Source organism: Peromyscus maniculatus, chromosome 1 (assembly GCF_049852395.1).
Source record: "Peromyscus maniculatus bairdii isolate BWxNUB_F1_BW_parent chromosome 1, HU_Pman_BW_mat_3.1, whole genome shotgun sequence".
NCBI classification, from domain to species: domain Eukaryota; kingdom Metazoa; phylum Chordata; class Mammalia; order Rodentia; family Cricetidae; genus Peromyscus; species Peromyscus maniculatus.
In genome coordinates, this window is record NC_134852.1 from 157,552,333 (window position 1) to 157,572,935 (window position 20,603).

General features: G+C 46.7%; 2 protein-coding genes across 5 annotated transcripts in view; one reads left to right on the forward strand and one right to left on the reverse strand.

The window, feature by feature from the left end:
* LOC102917956 (RNA-binding protein 4B) overlaps nucleotides 1-7,800 on the forward strand; it is a 49,086-nt gene extending 41,286 nt beyond the window's left edge. The window contains exon 8 of the transcript XR_013049064.1: nucleotides 7,502-7,800. The gene's annotated coding sequence lies outside the window, so the exon portion shown is untranslated. The remainder of the gene's footprint in view (nucleotides 1-7,501) is intronic.
* Rbm14 (RNA binding motif protein 14) lies at nucleotides 880-19,912 on the reverse strand. Of its 4 annotated transcripts, none has more exons than XM_006980567.4 (3): nucleotides 19,454-19,912; nucleotides 10,669-12,133; nucleotides 9,031-9,913 (listed from the first exon to the last, which is right to left on the reverse strand). In XM_006980567.4, exons 1-3 carry the CDS (start codon nucleotides 19,788-19,790, stop codon nucleotides 9,706-9,708), a joined length of 2,010 nt encoding a protein of 669 aa, XP_006980629.1. In that variant the 5' UTR covers nucleotides 19,791-19,912; the 3' UTR covers nucleotides 9,031-9,705. The 4 variants fall into 4 exon arrangements, with proteins under 4 accessions (XP_015854545.1, XP_006980629.1, XP_042114841.1 ...); XM_042258907.2 differs by lacking the exon at nucleotides 19,454-19,912 and adding an exon at nucleotides 18,958-19,440; XM_076564019.1 differs by lacking the exon at nucleotides 19,454-19,912 and adding an exon at nucleotides 17,911-18,064.
* Between the last annotated feature and the right edge of the window lie 691 nt (nucleotides 19,913-20,603).

Below are 20,603 nucleotides of genomic sequence, written 5' to 3' on the forward strand. Positions count from 1 at the left end.
AACAATAACCCACGGGGAGTTAGTTCAACAAGAGAACCTGCTATATTCCCCACAAGAACTTCTATTGGTAGGTCTCTAACAGGGCAGTCTTTTGTAGACAAAGGGATTTTGTGGTTCTGGACATCAAACCTACAGCGCAATACATTATAGGCAAGTGCTCTGCCACTGAGTGTACATCTCCTGCCCTTAGACAAAGAGGAGTTTTGAGTATAAATGAAAAACTACATATACTGAGCATTTCAGCCCACTGTGATGACCAACAAGATTCGAACTACTAGACTTGATAATTAATTAGCTCTTCCTCTCTTAGCAACCGTTTCCGGAAACGTGGGCCTTGCAGTAGCTTCGTTCAGAAGTTTCCTTTGAATAGTGAACACTGGGCTCAACCAGATAAAAAGCATGGGAAAAACAGAAAGCACCCGAGTAGGGGAAACCTTTTGGGGGAACACACATTACAAAGTAGTTTCTACAGAAAGAAAAACTGCCTGGTGAAAGATTGGAGTTACAGACTGGTTAATGACAATGCCCTGGGGCATGAGAAATTCTGTCTAAATCTAAGCGTTATCTGGGGAGAAACCCCAAAATAGGAAAGCGAACAAAGGAGAGGATGAAGTGGACAAAAGGAAGGTATTCCAGGGACCAAGGGGTGGGGGGTGGAGACTTGGGGGAGGGCTGCTTCAGGCTTACCGCACGAAGTCGAGGACCGAGGTCGGCTCTCAGTGGCGGGTGCGCGGGCCGCGAGCCCACTAGGACAACCCTGACGCCCAAGGGAGTCAGGTAAGTTTTAACAGAGCGAAGAACACAGCAGGACTTGGAGTCTCTCACCACATGGAAATCTGCAGGTCGTCCTCCTCGCAGCGCGGGTGGTTCTGATAAAATGCTAAAATGGCGGCGGCCACAGCAGTGACTCTGGGTAGAAAGGGGGCGTGAACCTACCACCGGATTGGACGTTCGGTAAAGTAATAGGCGGGCGTTCTCGGAGATCCTCTTCCTGATTGGTTACCGCGAACGCCAATTACCTGAGAGGCCAGGAAGAGGTGGAAACGTCAGTAATACGGAGCTTTTATACGAAAGCCAATGAGTACCCAGCCTAGTGAAACCGAAGCCACTGATTGGGCAAGAGGTCCATGTGCGGGAGGAGCTACAAACGTGGATTTCTTCGAAGTGCGGCCCGCCATTAGGCAGAACAAGCAAGACCCTGAGTGTGGCAGTTAGTAGCTTCATGGCCCCAACTTTGTTAAGCTTTCACATTCCATCACTTCCACTTGCACACCCTGAGAGTACTCAGTCCTCTAATCCAAGATTTCACATCCCCGTTCAACTGAACGCCACTACACCCCGCAGCATGGATACTGCATCCGAGCAGTTTACACAGACCTCCGTGCAGCCCACACAGACCTCCGGCAATAAAGAGCCAAGCGCCCGCCCCTACTTAAAATCAATCTCCACCCTGGGCAATTTCCACTTTGGCCCTCCGGGAGCCCCATAGCTACCCAGAAATTAAAACTAGGTAGTTGAGAAATTCTACAACAGTCCATGGATCCAGCTTCAATTACGGTGTAATGGCCGAAATGAGCCAGCCAGAGACCTAGAAGGCACTGGGGTTAAAGAACCCTCTAGGCAACGCCTCCCACCGCCCCAAATGGTGTGTAAACATGAAACTGACCCCCAACCCAACCTCACCCCGCCAAGAGAAAAAAACAAAAAACAAAAAGCAAAAGCAAAAAACGGGAACAGCAAAAGTTTGATTTTGTTTGATTTTATTGGGTGCCATTAACCAGAGCTGCAAAAGTTTAAACTCCCTAGAACTGACCTTAGAAGAAAAGGCTTTGTCACAATTCAGCTGTAAACAAATACAAACGAACATTCTTCACAGGGTCCAATTCCCTCACATTTTTCTCACCCATTGGCTGCTTCATATAATCCCATACTCAGGGAGCAAGCAACTTTAGTCATGACCCTTTGCAAAGCAGCTTTTGAGGATGGGGATAAAAGGAAATGTGCTGAATGGTAACTTAAACATGAACAAGCAGAAAGCAGGGGAACTTCATGAGAACAGGATGATCAGGAGTGAAATAACACAAATAGCATACTTCCATCCAAAACTGACACACACACCGAGAGTGAGAGTGAGGGCGAGGGGGGGAAGGGGGGAGAGGGAGAGAGTGAGGGAGAGGAGAGGAGAGGAGGGAGGGGGAGGGAGAGGGAGAAAGAGAGCTTAAAACAAAAAGTACAAGACAGAAAACAAGCCTAACTCAGTAGCAGAAAATTAGTCAATTTAAGTATGAGAAAAGGTATCTTTAAAAAGTTAAAATATATTGCCGGGCGGTGGTGGTGCACGCCTTTAATCCCAGCACTCGGGAGGCAGAGCCAGGCGGATCTCTGTGAGTTCAAGGCCAGCCTGGGCTACCAAGTGAGCTCCAGGAAAGGCTCAAAACTACGCAGAGAAACCCTGTCTCGAAAAACCAAAAAAAAAAAAAAAAAAAAAAAGTTAAAATATAGCTGGGCGGTGGTGGTGCACACCTTTAATCCCAGCACTCGGGAGGCAGAGCCAGGCGATCTCTGTGAGTTCAATCAAGGTCAGTGTAGTCTACAGAGCGAGATCCAGGACAGGCACCAGGCACCAAAGCTACACAGAGAAACTCTGTCATCAAAAAAACTCAAAAAAACAAAACAAAACAAACGAAAAACAACAAACACATACATATACATATATACATACAGACAGACAGAGACAGAGAGACAGAGACAGAGACAGAGAGAGAAAGACAGAGACAGAGAGAGAGAGAGAGAACGAGCCAGGCGGTGGTGGCACAGGCCTTTACCCCCAGCACTTGGGAGGCAGAAGCAGTCGGATCTGAGTTCTAGGACAGCCTAGTCTACATGGCAAGTTCCATGACAACTAGGGCTACACAGAAAACTCTGTCTTGAAAAGAAAAAAAAAAAAAGAAAAGGAAAAAATTCAAAATATAACACTAAATATGGCCATGGTTCATTTCACTCTGATGCACCTGAGACTGATTAAAGGCCACCTGATATCAGTAATCAAAACAACCAGTTCTACTGTCCTGCACAGGATCTTTCTGAGGATGTCTAACACTACATTACCACAACTCAATATGCATCCAGAAATGCATATGGTATAGAAATCCTTTTCTCTCAGTTTAATCTTCAAAGTTTTCTTAAGCTGAAATCCCTGAAAAATAAAAACAAAAAAACAAAAAAAAAAAAACCTGCAATAGCATACAGGACCAATTCATTCCCTAAACTAGAATCTCGACAGATTCAAAGGTAGAAACTGGCAACAATTCAAGGGATCACAATTCACACCACTGTGCAGACATCAAGACCACCAGACCTCACCCTATGACCAACCCCCAAATCGAAATCATCTCCGTTTTTAAAATTTATTACAGTTGACCAGGCAATACCATGAGAGGCACATGAGAGGCAGGGACAGTTGAGTCTCTGAGAGTTCAATGCCAGCCTGGTCTACATAGCAAGTTCCAAGCTAGCCAAGCCTACATAGTTTTACTCTGTCTAAAAGAAAAATGGGGGTGGGGGTGGGGTGTTCAAACTTCTTCATGGACTAACAATCTCTACCCAACCAATTTCTTGCTACATTCTCAGTCTGCTTGACCACTACCAGCCCTCCAGATAAAGACTGGTTTTTATCGTCCCTACCTACTCAAAATAGAAAATTCTTTCTTCAGATCTTTTACTGGCAACCCCATCTAAAGGCATGGACCCTGACTTGTAACTCATGATTTCATGCTACTTTTGCAAATAATTACTATCACTTGAAATTCTATCTTGTTCATTTTCCATATTATATGCCCTCAATATTAGAACTACTCTGGTAACATTGAAAGACACTCAAATATTTGCTAAGAAACTAATGCATGAGAAAACTTTTTGATAACCATGAGGAAGTAAGTGACTGAATTTTCAGTATCATGTAAGACCTTGAGACAGCCGGGGGGTGGTGGCGCACTCCTTTAATCCCAGCACTCGGGAGACAGAGCCAGGAGGATCTCTGTGAGTTTGAGGCCAGCCTGGACTACCAAGTGAGTTCCAGGAAAGGTTCAAAGCTACACAGAGAAACCCTGTCTAGAAAAAAAAAAAAAAAAAAAAGATCTTGGGACATAGGTATGCTGGCTGGAGAGGTATATGCTCAATGATAAGAGCCTAACACGTGAGGAACTTCAAGGAACAAGTCACCAGTACTGTAAGCATACACCCTTACTCTTACCATCACCCAGAACAACACTCCAATTTCTTCCGAAACAAAATCTGGTAATCAAGTCCGAGGTGGCTTTTCATCATAACTTTGATAAAAGCAGATTGAAGCCTTGGGTAAAGAGGTTAACTATAGATCAAGTGTCTTCATATTGATGTCTATTTACCCACAGCTTACTCACAGGTTACTCACTGCTATAGGAACTTGGTGTATAATTTTCCCTAAATAAAAAAAATCAGGCACCTAATTCAATCCCTCTCTACCTTATCTATAACCCCACCTACAGAAGCGCTTTTGCTGCCTGAGCCATCTCACTGTCCTGGAATACTGTTTTTAAATCATCTTGTCTGTCAGGGCTAGGGATGTTACCCAGTCACAAAATGCCTGCCTAGCAAGGACCTGGGTTCATTCTGCAGCAACATAACAAAAAATTCTTAGATGCCTTTTGTCTGAACTCAAAGTCATGATCCTCCTGCCTCAGCCTTTCTAGTGCTAGAAATATAGCCATAAGCCAACTCATCCATCTAATAATTTACACTTTTAATAAGTAACTGGCCTCTAACGCAAAAATGAGTTACAAGTTTAACCGAAGTTCAAATTAACTCCTTCCAGGATGTTCACAGGGAGCCAACAGGCAAACCCTCCCCCCCCAAGCGGGCCTGCTCCAGGCCCTCTGCTAGTTAGACTATACTACCCCTGACATTCAGACTTCTCTCCTTGTCCACAAACTTCGTTTTCCACAAACAAAAGAACGTGATCCTAGGGCACAAAATAGTGTCATCAGAGGCTGGGGAAAGGTAACCAAAATTGGTGTGGTCTACCACTTAAGTCACTATTATTTACCACTCAGCAAAAATTCAGATTTCAGTATGACTTGTATGTGCTGCATTCACACCTATATCCAAGTCCTTTGCACAACTAAGGGCTACACTAGGTCATTTCAGTGACCCCAAATTCTAATGTCTCATTACTAAAATGAATTTCGTTTTATGGGTATGTGTGTGAGTATTTATGTGCACCATGTACAGGACCCGCAGAGGGCATTGGATGCTCTAGAACTAGAGTTAAGGGTTGTTGTGAGCTGCCAAGTAGGTTCTGAGAACCAAACCCAGTCAGTCCCCTTTGCAAGAGCAGAAAGCACTCTTAACCAATGAGCCATCTCTGTAGCCCTAAGAGATAAAACTTAGTAGCTGACTATAACACTTGTCATTTGTCCTATGTTCACTCGCCCCTTCTAATACTAATAGGGAATAATTACGAGAGCTAATGCATTTTGTTTCGATGAACATTAATATATAAATCACTTTTTTGGTACTAAAATTTTCATTTATATTTCTGAGTTGGTTAATAAAAAAAATGACTTTTAAGCAATACTTAGAACTGTGATCATTGTCAGATGAGGAACTAAGGACATAGCTCAGTTGGTACAATGCTTCCTAGCATGAATGAGTCCCTGGAGTCATTCAAATCCCAAGCACCATATTCACTGGGCACAGTGGTACATGTCAGTAACTGTAGCACTTGGAATGTGAAGACAGAAAGATATGAATTCAAGGCCATCCTCAGCTACATATGGAGTTGGGAGACCAACCTCAGGCATGTAAAAGCCTGTCTCAAAAAAAATCAAGAGATTGCCGGGCGGTGGTGGCGCACGCCTTTAATCCCAGCACTCAGGAGGCAGAGCCAGGCGGATCTCTGTGAGTTCGAGGCCAGCCTGGGCTACCAAGTGAGCTCCAGGAAAGGCGCAAAGCTACACAGAGAAACCCTGTCTCGAAAAACCAAAAAAAAAAAAAAAAAAAATCAAGAGAAAAAAAGGAAAGAAAAGGCTGAGTATGGTTGTGCTTCCATTACAGCTTTAATTACAGCACTCATGAAACAGAGGCAGGCCAACAGCTGAGTCTGAACCGAGGGCAGCCTCATCTACACATTGAGTTGCTGGCCAGCCAGGGCTACAAGTGACACCGTCTCAAAATTAAAAAGGGGAAAAAAAAATGCTGGGTGACAAATTTGAGGCATAAGTACTTCCTGACATGTCCAATTATCACACAAAGAGGTAGAACTAGGATTCAAACTCAAACCTGAGGCAAGTCTTACTGGAGAATTCTCAGTAGCAAGTTTTCAAATCAAACCCCATTTCTAAAAAAAAGTATTCTCTAGCCACTGACACATCCTCTTCTCCTCTCCCATCTACCCTTTGCTCATTAACTGTACCCAGTTCACTTCCCAGTGTGGAGATCTCTCTAGTCAACCCAAGACTAAGCTCCCAAGCACTACTATCTCAAGCTTTAAATACAGATTTCAGATGACTCAGAGGTAGACCTGTAATCAACTTTAGGTTTTCAAAAGAAAGTCTTAATTTAGCATGTTTTCAAAATAGAATTTAAATATTAGCTTTCTGTGTGCTATCTTATCTTCTCTATTACCCAAACTTCTATTAAATAACACTAGTCCATAAATCTAGTAAATGTATTTTCATTATGACTTTACCCATTCATGCTACTCTATTTCCACTGACTTGGCTTGATAGACAAAACGCGTGGGAAATCAACAGACTGTGAAAGGACTCTGACACAGCTTAATTGGGGATGCAAGGGCCAGGAGGGTTGTGTGTAGAGATATGATCAGAAACGTAGTACACTCCTCATTGACAGTCTCTCATTACCTCTATTTCAAGAAATAGTCTCAGGCCACCCAACGGAGTTGAAATCAAAAGCCAAACCTCAGAAGAGGACAGGCTGACAAGGCTAGAAGCCTCTATCTATGTAGTCTTGCCGCAACTTCTCCAATGGCCAAGGTCTAGAGGCGATCGATATGTGTAGAAGGTGAATGTTCTGAAGATTTAAGGAAAATCCATTTCCCCCAAACACTCATTACAGTTCTGTCCTCCCATTCACCAAACCTAACTTTTCCCCAAGTTATAAGAACTTAAAACTCAGAAATATATAAAAAGCAAAGTATGAGTGGGTTATAGAATTAACACAAATGAATATTTTAAATAAAAAGAAAACGTTTTTAAACCATCTGCAAGAGAAAGGAAAATGACAAATGATTTAGCTCTGTAGCTCCTTCTGGCTTGAATGAGAACCCTGAGGGCTGAGGCAACAAGGCATCAGGATCTAAAGATAGCTGACAGTTATACTGATCCAATACGCCAGATCACTTTGACGAGTCTGGACTGCAATAAAGATCATTAACACTGGCCCTGGGAACACATTAAGCTGGGTGTTTTAGGGGTTTGGGATTTGTTTTTGTTTTTTGCAGGAACCATGGAATTGTGACTGTGGCAGAAGAACTGGAGAAAAAGAAAAATGACAAAGAAATACTGCAAATACATAGGCCACAATCCCAACCCTATATTCAGACCCTCTATCCCCCACAGTAGTCACGCCGAGCTTGTAACTTAGCCCTCAGATCATTCTACCATCACAGAGAAAAGTATTAAGAAACCCATCTTCCCATTCTATCCCAGTTCTGCAGAGGAATGAAAATGAGCAGCAAAGCATCTGAAGGCAAGGCAATGAGCAGAAAGAGAAGCAAATAAAAGAGCTATGACCCCAATACTTCCTGAGAGTTCTCAGTTAGCACAAATAAGAACTTGTGATTTTTGAGGCATTTTTACATGATGGGCAGAAGGAAGAAGACATTTGGGGCAAGCTACTGTCACAGCCAAGTTCCTATGAAGCCAATGAAGGAGGCAGAGACAACCCACCCAATCTATTTGGCAGCTGCAGTCACACACATGCACACACATGCATGCACGCACTCACGCACGCACGCACGCACACATCCTCCTTCTGCTAAGTCATCTTGATCCAGCAGGCCCCCAATATCTCCAAAGCATCCTTTCCCAAGGAGTATTAGGTTTCTGTTATCACTCCACTTCACCAGTCTTCTTTCATCTACCCATCAAGTTCAAGCCTCCACCTCACCCCTGGTTCTAACTGCTCAGATCTTCCCAGACAAGCTCTTAGAGTAAAAGTGTAAGAATTTTCCATTCTTCCCCCAAGAATTCCTACTTGATTTGTCTGCACTCCAGCCCCTTCTCAGGAATATAACACCTTCAAACATAAACCCAGCAAGAAGACATCTAAAAACCATAATAGATGCAGATAGGGAAAAGGAGTCTCAGGTGTTGTGATGACCGAGGTTGGCAGGACACAGGAAGGATGCTCCGTGGTGAAGTTCAACAGGTGAAGTACCAGGATTGGCCAGAACGCCCCGTATACTTCAAATATTCCTTGCCCCTCATTTCTCCAACCACAGGGCAGTACCGGATAGTGACATCACCCCACCCCACTATGGCTCCTGTCCCTGGTCCCAGCCTCAACACTCACTCAAGCCTACTGCCTGGATTCATTAGCTTTGTCAACATTGCAGCAACCCATTACCCAAGCCCAGTCAGATCTCAACCAGAACCACCCTGCTGGACCGTAGTTTTTGCTTTTTGTTTTTTCCTGAGCTGGGAAAAAGTCATGGACATTAGTCAAACATAAGCAGAGGAAAATGGGCATGGTTTACTAAATTTTGATGTGATCAACTGAAACTGATGGTTAGAAAGTCCAACCACTTGGTCTGAACTCTCCAGTTCTAAAGATGGATGGCATGCTATTTAAGACAATAATGAGCTTACTCCCACTGGATACTAGGGAACCATTCTAATCCCCCCCATTCAAGCACATTTCCATGCCCACTCTGGGTCTTCAGGCTGCCTTTCTTCTAGCTGCCATGTCTTCCTGGATGTCAAACTGGCTCACCTGACACTGAGTGCAATCAAGACAATGACAACCAGGTTTCCAAACCACAAATCGCCCCAAGTTTTATTTGTAGTCCATACAAAAGAGAAAAAAATTAAGGTTTCTAACACCACCTACTTGGGGAGATAGGGAATTGGGACTATGCCAGTCACCATCAGCTAAAACTTCAATGGTAATAAGCAGGGATTTGGACACATACCAACTGACTGTCCCAACAGGATCTCAGTCTCAATAGTCTCTACAGAGGACACTCACAGCCCCCTGGACTGCTGGCATAGCTTGGCGCATAGGAAATGGTTAAAGTAACCCTTTCCTGGCCTCCCTCACATCTAAAAAGAAAAACGCACCACCTGACCTCAGCTGCAGGTTGTATCACCCTCCAGACAACCTTAAGTATCGCGCAGAAAAATAAAAGGGAGCCAGGAAAAAAATAAAAATATAAAAGAAATATCCATTCTGGGGAGATGGCAGGGTAGAGGGAAAACCGCAGATCTAAAGCCATAGCAAGATGTGTTGCTGAGGCAAAGGAACAAAGCAGGTCACTGCCAACACAAAAGGGTCCTCTCCTGGGGAAGGCCCACGTGATAGAGGGAGGGGATGAAAAACCACCATCGGGAGAGGGATGAGACGGGTGGGGATAACCTGGGTCTGCACCCTACCCTACCTCTTCCTCTCTCTCCCTTCCTGTGGCGCCCCATCCCCAGGATGGCCCTACATGCGGCGCTGGTAGCCAGAGTGCATCTGAGCTGCCCGCAGGTAATCATTATAGGAGCCCGAATAGCGTGCGTAATCGGAATGGGCATCGGGCAGGCGACGGTAATCCAGCGAGGACTTTGTCGGCGAGCGGCGGAACGAAAGCTGCGACTCTGATAAACGGCGGTAATCAGAGAGCTCGGCTAAACGCCGGTCGGAACCATACCTAGTCGAGAGAAGAAGACAGTTGGTGAATGAGACAGTTGAGGGAGGGCTCCAGGTGGGCCTAGGGGAGATGCCACTGGGGACAGGGAGGGTGTTATCAGATTTGTCTCCAACCGTTTGGTTTCCTTGTCAGAAGGCTCATCATCCTATCCAGGCCAAGAAATCAAACCTGGGTTCAAGTCAGCGGGAAACCAAGCCCTCTGCTGAAGCTCTCCCTTCCAAACTGGTCAAGGTGAATTTTGGTCTACATTCCCAAACAAACTATCCCCATTCATAGGCCCTGCACAAAAAGACCTTGGTTCATCAACAGAACGACGGACGAAAAGCAGGGTCCCCAACTTCCCAGGGTGAACACACCTCATAAGCTTGCCTTCAGCCAGTGAGTGGCAAAATGACTACTCTTTCATATCTACCCCACCAAAACCAGGACAACAAGGGAATGGGCTTAACGATCCTTCAGACAGTGGGAAAAGCTGTGAGCCAATCCTGCAGAAAGTGGCTATATGGCACAACAGGCTATCCTAGAATGGTGACGTTTCCTGGCCCTAGGTTGTTAATATCAACCCAGACTGAGCACTATGCTCCACCTGAACCCTGATGGCCAGAAATGTTCAGACACTCACCCTCATGACCTTAGGACAGCCCACAGAAGTAAGACCAAGGGAGGGGCCAATGGCTCCTGTTTCCCTCCCATGCCAACCTCAGCCCCTTGCCCTAAGCCCCAGCTGGGGGCTGCGGCGGGGGGGCATACAGTACCTTTTCGACATGGCGACAGCCTTTTTGTAGGGATCGTCGTAGCTGGCCCGGGGTGGGGAGAGGCGGGTACGCTCATAGGGCGGTGGGGTGCTGTTGGCGTTGGCAACGGCCCCCTGGGACATAGACAGGTAGGCTGCTGACGGCTGGCCTGTCCCATCGTAGGCACTGCCCGGCTGGCCACGGTAGGAGGCAGCAGCCTGGGGATGCTGCTGAGCAGCATAGGAAGCAGCCAATGAGGCTGACGACTGAGTGCGGTAAGGAGCTGCCAGGGTGGCAGAAGGCTGAGCCCCATAGGCAGCTGCTGCACCATAGGAACCAGTAGCCGCAGCAGCAGACTGAGCTCCGTATGAGCCTGACAGGCCCATCGATGCTTGAGCCCCGTAACTATTCAGCTGGGTCTGAACAACTGGTTGAGCCCCGTAGGAACCAGCCATTGGGGTAGTGGCTTGTGCAGCATAGGCAGCTGGCTGGCTAGCATAGGCAGCAGCTGTGGCTGGCTGTGCCACATAAGCAGCAGGCTGGGAAGAATAGGAAGCAGCCTGTTGTGCAGCATATGGGGCAGACTGGGCACTGTAAGAGGCTGAGGGCTGGGCACTGTACGAGGCTGCCTGGGCTCCATAAGCTAGTGAGGTGGCTGCAGACTGGGCACCATAGGAGGCTGCCTGAGCCCCATAGGAGCCTAGGGAAGAAGCTGCTCCCTGTGTGTTGTAGGAAGAAGCTGCTGCACGAACCCCATAGGAAGAGGCAGCCTGGGCGCCATAAGAGGATGGCTGGTTACCATAGGAGGCGAGGGAGGATCCCTGAGCCCCATAGGTGTTAAGCGAAGAAGCTGCGGCTGCCTGACCCCCGTAAGTGGAAAGGGCTGAGGCTGAGGGCTGGGCTCCAGCATAGGGGCCAAGTGAGGAAGCTGCAGCAGACTGGGAACTAGGGCTAGCCAGCTGACCCCTGTATGGGGCCCCAAGGGAGACAGAGGGCTGAGCACGGTAAGAGGCTGCCTGGGCTGCCATGGGCTGAGTCCGATAACCAACACCCAAAGAGGCAGAAGGCTGGGCCCTATAGGCAGCTCCCAACGACACTGAGGGCTGGGCCCGGTAGGTGGCTGGTTGGGCCGTCAGAGGAGCCACATAAGAGGCTCGAGGAGGTGAACGGCGCAGGGGGCTGCGGTCGCGACCAAAGAATGGCGGTGTGGGCTGACGGGCTTGCCCATCAAAGCCACCAGTGCTGTTGCCAAAAGCCTGTTGGTAGTCGAAGGTGGCAGAGAAGCCACCAGTTCCAGGGAATGCTGTATCCCCAGCCCCTGGTTTCTTGGTCTTGTCCCCAGACTGGACAGCCAGGGCAGGCCCCTTCTTCTGCCCCTTGGTTGAGAGTTCCACGTTGATGCGCTTGCCCTTCACTTCTTTGCCGTTGAGCTGCGCGATGGCGGCTTTGGCATCTGCTTCCTTCTCCATGTGAACAAACGCGTAGTCTGATAAAGCAGCAGACAGAGGGTTAGCGATTAGGGGGGCAGGGCATGCTACCTGTTGGGTCCCAAACTGGACACACAACAGCACCCAGCTGTTGCCAGCTACAACCAGGCCTCCAAACCCTCCTCTACGTGAGTATGCCATGAAATGTGGCTGATGTGTAACAAAGCTTTCGACTGTATCAAGCAGTCACCTTTGACTATGACCTTCTTCCCTGTCCCCCTGCCACCTCAATCAACTAACTTTCTGTGACAAAAGGAAAAGCAAAGATGAACTCCAGTCCAGGATAAAAGTCTTCACAGCCTCTATAAACATAAACCAGCAAGTAAACACAGAAAGCATTTCCAGATCACTCAATTTCTCAGTGTTCTCAATTCAAGCACATCTAATAACCTCTCACCACTCACATCTGAAGCTGAGAGCTTCAAACACTAGAAACCACCACTCACACTTGGGCATGTCTCAATTCTCAGTGTAGGTCCAATCAGGAAACACAGAGTGACTGCAAGAAGCAAACACTCACAAAATTCCTCCTATGAAACATTTTCACATTACTTTCCAGTTTTCACATCCACTTTCGCATACAGGACGACCTCTCAACAAACCTGTAAGGCAACAGGGAAAAGGCCCATCGTCTTCCCTTTTAGGTAAACATGCTCAAAGTTCCTATGTGGCTTGCTGTAAGCCAATGTATTAATGCCAGGACCAAAGCCCCAGCTAGCTCTTCCACGCCCCTTTGTTCCATCCCTGAGAAGTCCATGGACAGGACTATGTAGTAGGACTAAAAATATTAACTTGGACAAAAGCTAGACCTTATGAATGTCACGTTGCTTCATCTGCTATTTCCTCTTTAAGGGACAGAAGAATACCTTCCCCTTAAAAAACTGTTTACTGATTTTTCAGGTTTACCCTTAAGGGGCACTTGCTTTTATGGGGGTCGGGGGAAAGTACAGCAGGGCCAGGGGCTGAACATAGGAAGGGCCTCTCCCATGCCAGTTCATGACTGAACAATATCACCAACCTAGGCTCTCTCATTAAAGAACTGAGTAAGCTGTGTTGGGAGAAATTCTAAGGCAGGATACTGATCTGAGAACTCTAATCATCTACAACACAGGGAAAAACTTGAAAGGGGAAGAAATTCTCAATAGTATCACATACCATACCACAAACCATAATAATGCCATCAGCAGAATATAAAGAACAATGAAAGAAACCTGTCCTTGAAAAATAAGGTTCTGCCCCTAACTCCATTTTGGACCTGTGGCTACTTTTAATTAACGCAAGAGCCAGGACCCAATCTCTGTCATAGCAGTTCAAGAAATGAAGAGTTATCTGGATGGAATTACTAAGGCTCTATTTTTATAAAACAAATTATTGTGAATGGCCTCCAAACAAGTGTCCTACTTTTAGGACTTTCATTCTGAGATGCCTTATCTAAGCTATTGTTCCTATAGAACAAGTCATCTCCCAAGAAACAAAAGGCAAAAGCCAAGTGCAGTACAATGTAAAGGATCCTGGACTGTACTACAAGGCCCAGCCTTAGATCCATTCATCACTGACTTGTAAGGTGATCCTAGAGAGCTTACCATTTATTCCCCATTAGAAAAATTACCCTACCAACCTCAAGTTAGAGGTTCAAGTAAGAAGACAGAAATGCCTTACGAGGTGCAAATGGATGTAGATAATGGAGAATTATGACAATTCTTCAAACCTAAACTAACCAACCAGGGGTTTATTTCCCTAGAAAATATTATTTTTCATCTATAATAAAACATAATGCCACATAAACTTGAAAATTGTTTTATACAATAAAAGAACAAAATGAGGCTAGAGAGCTGGATCTGCAGTAAAGAGCACTTGTTAGAGGATCCAGGTTTGGTTCCCAGCACCCACATGGGTGGCCACAACCACCTGTCTGTAACTCCAGCTCCAAAGAATCCCACACCCTCTTCTGAGCTGCGCAGACACATATATGAAGGCAAAACATTCATACACATAAAATAATACTTTTTTGTGGAGGGGGTTCAAGATAGGGTCTCACTGTGTAGCTCTGGCTGTCTTGGAACACACTATGCAGACCAGGCTGTCTCTAACTCAGAGATTCCCCCGCTCTGCCTCCTGAGTACTGAGATTAAAGGTGTGCACCATTATGCCAGGCTTAATTTTTGTCAGAGCTGAGGACCAAACCCAGGGCCTTGGACTTGCTAGGCAAGTGCTCTACCATTGAGCTAAATCCTCAACCCCACCAAGCTTAATTTTTAAGAACAACATGAACACCAAGCTTGATGCTCCTAGTTCAACAAATGCTAGTCTTCAATGACCCCATAGTCAAAAACCGACTTCTTTTTTAACAATTATGAAACGCTAAATGTTCCTTTGCACCTAGCCACAGGGTATTTGATTTGTCCTTTGATTCCTGATCTCCATTTTGGGATGAATCAACTAAAAATAGCAGTTGTGACCGATAGTGATAGCACACGCCTTTAATCCCAGCACTGGAAGGCAGAGCCAGGTAGATCTCTGTGAGTTTCCAGGCCAGCCTGGTCTACAGAGCGAGATCCAGGCCAGGCGCCAAAACTACAGAGAGAAACCCTGTCTTGAAAAACCAAAAAAAAAAAGCAGTTGTGGTCTAAGAGATCTTTTAAAAACAGAGAGATCAGGTATGGTAAAGCTTGCCTACAACCCCAGCACTCAGGAGGTGAGACACACAGATGAATTAAGAGGCCAACAAAAGCTACAAAGACACTGCCAAAGGGGGGGGGGGTTGAACTCACCTCAGGAATGACAAGGGTACCAGGAAATTGCAATGACAAGCAGAAACACCCACTCCAAATGAAAACATCAAGATTAGCTGGAGCTTAAAGGGAGATGGAGCAGGAAGGTGAGGTGGAAACAGATAATCAAACACCCTGAATGACAAAGGAACCTTGCTGTTTTCTTGAACTTTGTTCCCTCACTATGAAACCCTGGCTGGCTAGACCAGACTAGCCTCCAACTCATAAGAGACCTGCCTGCCTGTTGGAATTAAAGGCACACAATGGAGGCCAAAGAGATGGCTCAGTGGTTAAGAGCATGTTCTGTTATCTCTAGCAAGTGGTTCACAACTCCCTGTAACTTCAGCTCCAGGGGAGCCAATGTCCTCTAGTTCTAGACTCCATGTATACACATAATTTAAAAAAAATAATAATAAATCTTTTTATTTATTATATATATAGTTTTCTGCCTGCATATATGCCTGCAGGCCATAAGAGGGCACCAGATCTCATTACAGATGGTTGTGAGCTACCATGTGGTTGCTGGGAATTGAACTCAGAACTTCTAGAAGAGCTGCCAGGGCTCTTAACCTCTGAGCCATCTCTCCAGCACCCAAAAAATAAATGTTAAATAAGTAAATGAATAAAGGCATGCACCACCATGACCACCTACCTATTTTCTTATCATTCTATTCAAAAATGAGCTAGGAAAAACATGTAACAAAAATTTCAATGGGTTTACAAGGGAAATTAGATCTCCCATCATCTACACCTTACACATGGTTTTGAGTTTAAAAAAAAAAAAAGTGCCACCCAGCATGTGACAGCAGCCCTATAATCCTAGCAATTAGGAGGAAGGGTAAGGAGGACCAGAGGTTGGAGGCCAACCTAGATTACTCAGTGAGGCCCTGTCTTAAACAAACAAAAAAAGCTTAAATTAAGTGGCAAATCAGAAAATTGAGGTTTAAGAACTGGCAAGGAGGAGCGGAGTGGTAGGGGTGAACACCTTTAGTCCCAGCACTTCGGTGGATCTCTGTGAGTTCAAGGCCAGCCTGGTATACATAGTGAATTCCAGGACAGCCAGTGCTACAGAGTGACACCCTGTCTTGAAAACAACACAACAAAAAAAGACTTAAGAACTGGGATGTAGCAGAGTAATGGTGTATGCATAGCAAGTATAAGGACCTTAGCTTGACCCGCCCCCTAATACCACAAAAAAGGGAAGGCAAGGGGAGGAGGACAGAAAAGGAGGCGAAAGGAAGGAAAAAGGAACAGATCTTTCAAATGAGCCATAATGAAGGAAGCCCTCTGATACAAATACAGTCAACTTTTATCAGGAAATGTCTAAGTCTAATCTTAGAAGGAAGTGTGAGGTGGGCATCGCAGTACATACCTACAATAATAGCTTGTAGGAGGTAGAGGTAATTGAGATCAGGACTTCAAGGCCATTCTCAGCTACACAGCAAATTCAAAACCAGCTTGGGCTGCATTAAAACACTGTCTCAAAAAAGGGACAGGGACTGGAGAGATGAATTCTGAATTCTCTACAAGACCAGTAGTTCTTGGAGAGAATCCAGAATCCGTATCCAGCATTCACATTGTAGCTCACAACCATCCCTAACTCCAATTCCATGGGATCAGATAACCTCTTCTGACTTCTGTGAGCATCAGGCAAGCATGTAGCACACTTACATACATGCAGGCATTTATAGACATAAAATAGACCTAAAAGAGTGTCTATGTGCATGCTAAAGATGTGCCTCAGTTAGCAGAAGCCCAGGAAGTCTGTTACCTAGTTTATGAGACTACACAGGGCTAAGTTTCATCATCACAGTACGCAGCCAAACTCAGATCTGTCAAAGACTCTCAGAACCCAACCACCACTAGGACGACAAAGAGCCACTTGCCTGGTGAACTACTTCAAAGAAACCACTGCATTAAGATTAGCAAGTAGGGCAAGGCAGTAGTGGCGCATGCCTTTAGTCCTAGCACTTGGAAGCAGAGGCAGGCAGATCTCTGAGTTTGAGGCCAGTCTGGTCTACAGAGCCAGTTTCAGGGCAGCCAGGGCTACACAGAGAATCCCTGGGGCGGTGTGCAAGAGGATCGGGGGGAATGGGTGTGACTAGCAAGTGATGTTTTTAGGCCCTTCTACGGTGTGATGGCACCATAATCTGTCTAGCAACAAAGCTAAGAGAATACTAGAAACCGAGTTTTCCCCAAAAACTAAACACTTTTAACTGAATTTACAAAGGTGTGTACAGAAAGAATGCCTGACCCAAAAAAAAAAAAAGTATTTCTGATATTCAGACCTCCCTTGAAACCTATATGCTTCCTGAAACTGTTCATCTTTGAATATTCAAGAGTATATAGCTGTGGAGAATAGTTATTGTTGCTATGGGGATTTTTGTTTTACAAATCATACCTAAGCTCAAGTAACCAAGCAACTGTTTTTTTCCTGTGAAATAAAACAGAGTTGGCCATTCTGTGTAAGATCAAGCTTTTGTACTTTTCAAAGACTTGACAGCTCAATCACATGTCCATTCTCAACCACCCCTCCCAAAACTGAGTAAGGTATTTACAGAGCCAGTCTCTTCTAGTACATTCCCAACTTTAAAAAGCTTTTATCCCAAAAGAGAATGGCATCAGTGGAAGTATGTTCAGCTCCTCACCAAATCTTTTTTATCAAAATATAGAGTCTGTGTTATATCAGCCTAGAGAGTAGTTCTGCTATAAATATTTGTTTCCAAAAGAAAAAAATGCACAAAACTTTCTAACTCTCACAGGGAATCCACCTAGAGTTCACATCATGTGTGAAGTTATTACCAACCACCACCCTCACTGCTGCTTACTGTCAGCCCCAAAGTCAGGCCAACTGCTGGCCTACCATCTGAGGAAGTTTACTGATCCATATGAATTCCAATGGAGACTATCCCTTGAGGTACTGAATTCTAGATTTCCACTCCAGTAGCCAGCCTACCTAAAAACCACAGAAGAAACTGGACAGGTAAATTAAACACAAAACTCACAAAAACTCATATATCCCATCCTTTTGCTGGCCAAGTACCCAAAGCGAGATCTTCTCCACTCTTTTACTCTAAAAAGAAGCAAAACTCCATGCACCACAGTCCGCTTTTAAGTCTTTAGTCTGCGAGCAAGTCTCATTCCAGATATAACCTGAGTTGAGAAATAGAATGCAGTATCAATGCAGAATAAAAATTGTGTTCCTAGTAATGCACACCCCTTTAAACACGCGCCCATTACAGAAAAGACAAGGAATGACCCAAAACGTGTGACTTTCCTGGATAGCAAATGAACTATTTGATGAGAATGAGCAAGCATCTACACCCGCATTTATTTCCTGTCCTCAAAATTTCCCACAGGGCATGAGCAGATATGAATCCAACAGAAGTAAGGCATGAACAGGACATGACTCCCAGGTTGCACTGTTGAAAACGACAGGGCAAAGTTAACTCGCATCAGTGAAATAGACACTGGCCTGGGTTGTCCCATCAAATCTTGCCAACCAAAAAAGAATAGCATTTAGGAGATAAGCGGTAATAAGACCCTAAAATGTGTCTCAAAAAGACACATTTCCTCAGAGAAAATGAAAACTAGGGAGCTATCCTAAGTATTATTCAAGCAAGACTACTTGGTAAATGATATTTAGTTCAAGTTTAACAAGAGACCCCACACGCCTCTGGACGTCCCCCAAAGCGAGAGTATACATACCCCTTTGCAATCTCACCAAGCTTATAAAACAGATGTGCCCCGAGGCACCAACTTGGCAAGTAAAGGCTATCTGGGGCGAAGACTTCACAACACAAGCCCACTTCCACATGCAAAAATAAACAAAATTAGAGCTTTCCAGCAGATAAGACGTAAAACTGAACACAAAGCGGAGGGGGGGCGGGGGGGGACACCCGAGAATTGGAAAGCACCAAACTGCCAAGGCTAACCCACCAAATACTGAAAGGCCAAATGGGTTTGGAAAAGGCCCTTCTGGTACAAGCAGATCCATGACAGACAATGCTAATCAAGACTGCAACCCCGGAAACGACCAAGGGCCCCGTTACCTTCCGCTTAGGAGCATTCGTCGGGAGGGAACCCCAGGAAGGCCCTGGGGCTTTAACCCCCACGTTTTTTCCCTCTTCCCTTGATCTGACCGATGTGTGCACAGTAAGTGGGGAAGTGGCGAAATCTTCCCCGCTCCATGGTCCGGTTGGTGCCCGTCACTTCCCAATTTCAGTTTGGTACCAAGCCCTTGCAACCAGGAAAATGCACCCCCGCCCCAACCCGGTACATTCGCAAATCTCTGGCGCGTCCCCGGCCCCCGTGGCTTCGGCTTGCAGTGGCCACTGCACCCGCCCAAGCCGACTCCTCCCACTTGATGAATGCTGCCTGGACCGCAGGGGAGGGTGGCTCTACCCGGCTCGCCCCCAACACCTCAGGCCCCGCTCCCGCGCACGTCCCCACCATTCCCAACCGCAAGGACCAACCCCCGGGTAAGGGGCGTGGCTAATAGGCTGGGTGCACCGCGCGTCCCCTCCCCCGAGCGCGCTCCCGCATTACCTTTTACCACGTCACACTCGATGACGCGTCCACGGCGCTCGAAGAGGCTGCGCAATTCCTGGCTTGTGCATGCAGCCGACACATTGCCCACGAAAATCTTCCAAGTGTTCAAGGGCCTTGGGCGCGACATCTCCACCACGAGCGCGCGACCTGGACGCAGCTCGTGGCCATGCAGGGCCTCGATGGCGCGCACCGCGCCAGCGCTCTCGCGCATGTGCACGAAGGCAAACTGTTTCATGACGGCGCAGCTCATGACCGTGCCGTAGGGCGCGAAGAGGGCTGCCAGCTCCTCCGGCGTCGTATCCGCCCCATCGACATTGCCCACAAAGATCTTCATTTTGCCGCCGCAGCCGCCTTCCCGGAGAGACGGGATCTCTCCTACAGCGACAGGCAAAACGTCCGAACGACCCGCAGTCCTCCACAGGAATGGCTGGCGACCGAGAACCCCGCCGCGCAGGCGCTCTAACCTAGCCAATGGGAGACTGCATCCCGCGCCTACGGCAGCCAATCAAAGAGGTGGAGAGAAGATGCCCTTTGACGCAGCCAATCCCAGAGGGCCTGCAGCCCGCTTGTTATCGGAGGGGGCGGCAAAGGCACGGAGGCGCGCGACCAACCGCCGCCGCCGGGGGGAGGGGGAAGGAGGGCCCGCGGCGAGGGAGCGCGCTCAGGCTGAGTCGGCAGAGGCCTAGTCTGCAAAGCGGCCTCTGGCCGGGGTGTGGCACACCGGCAGGGCCCGAGGAAAACTTTGTTCTCTCGGGGAAGTCAGGGCTCCTGCATTCCAGCTGCCTCGGCCAACCCCCGAGTGTAGTGGCAGTGTGTCTGCCGGAAGGCCAGGCCTGGCGGGAGAAACCAGGACAAACGCCTTCGGTCTGGGATCGGGAACCGATTTCAGGATCAGGACCAGAGAGGCGCCTCCCCTGAGTAGTTTGTTGTTTGCTAGCACATTACTTGGGGTTGCTGAGGCTCTGGAGGATTTTGCAGACAGTGAAAACTGAGCGTCTGTACAAACCTGATGGGATTTCCAATCGAGAAATACAGAGGTGACTGTTTATTGTTTGCATGAAGATTTTTCACAATATAATGTTTCATAAAATAGAAGAGCAGTCATCCTAAGGAGGCCAAAAGTTGGGGCTTAAAAAAATACGGAGGG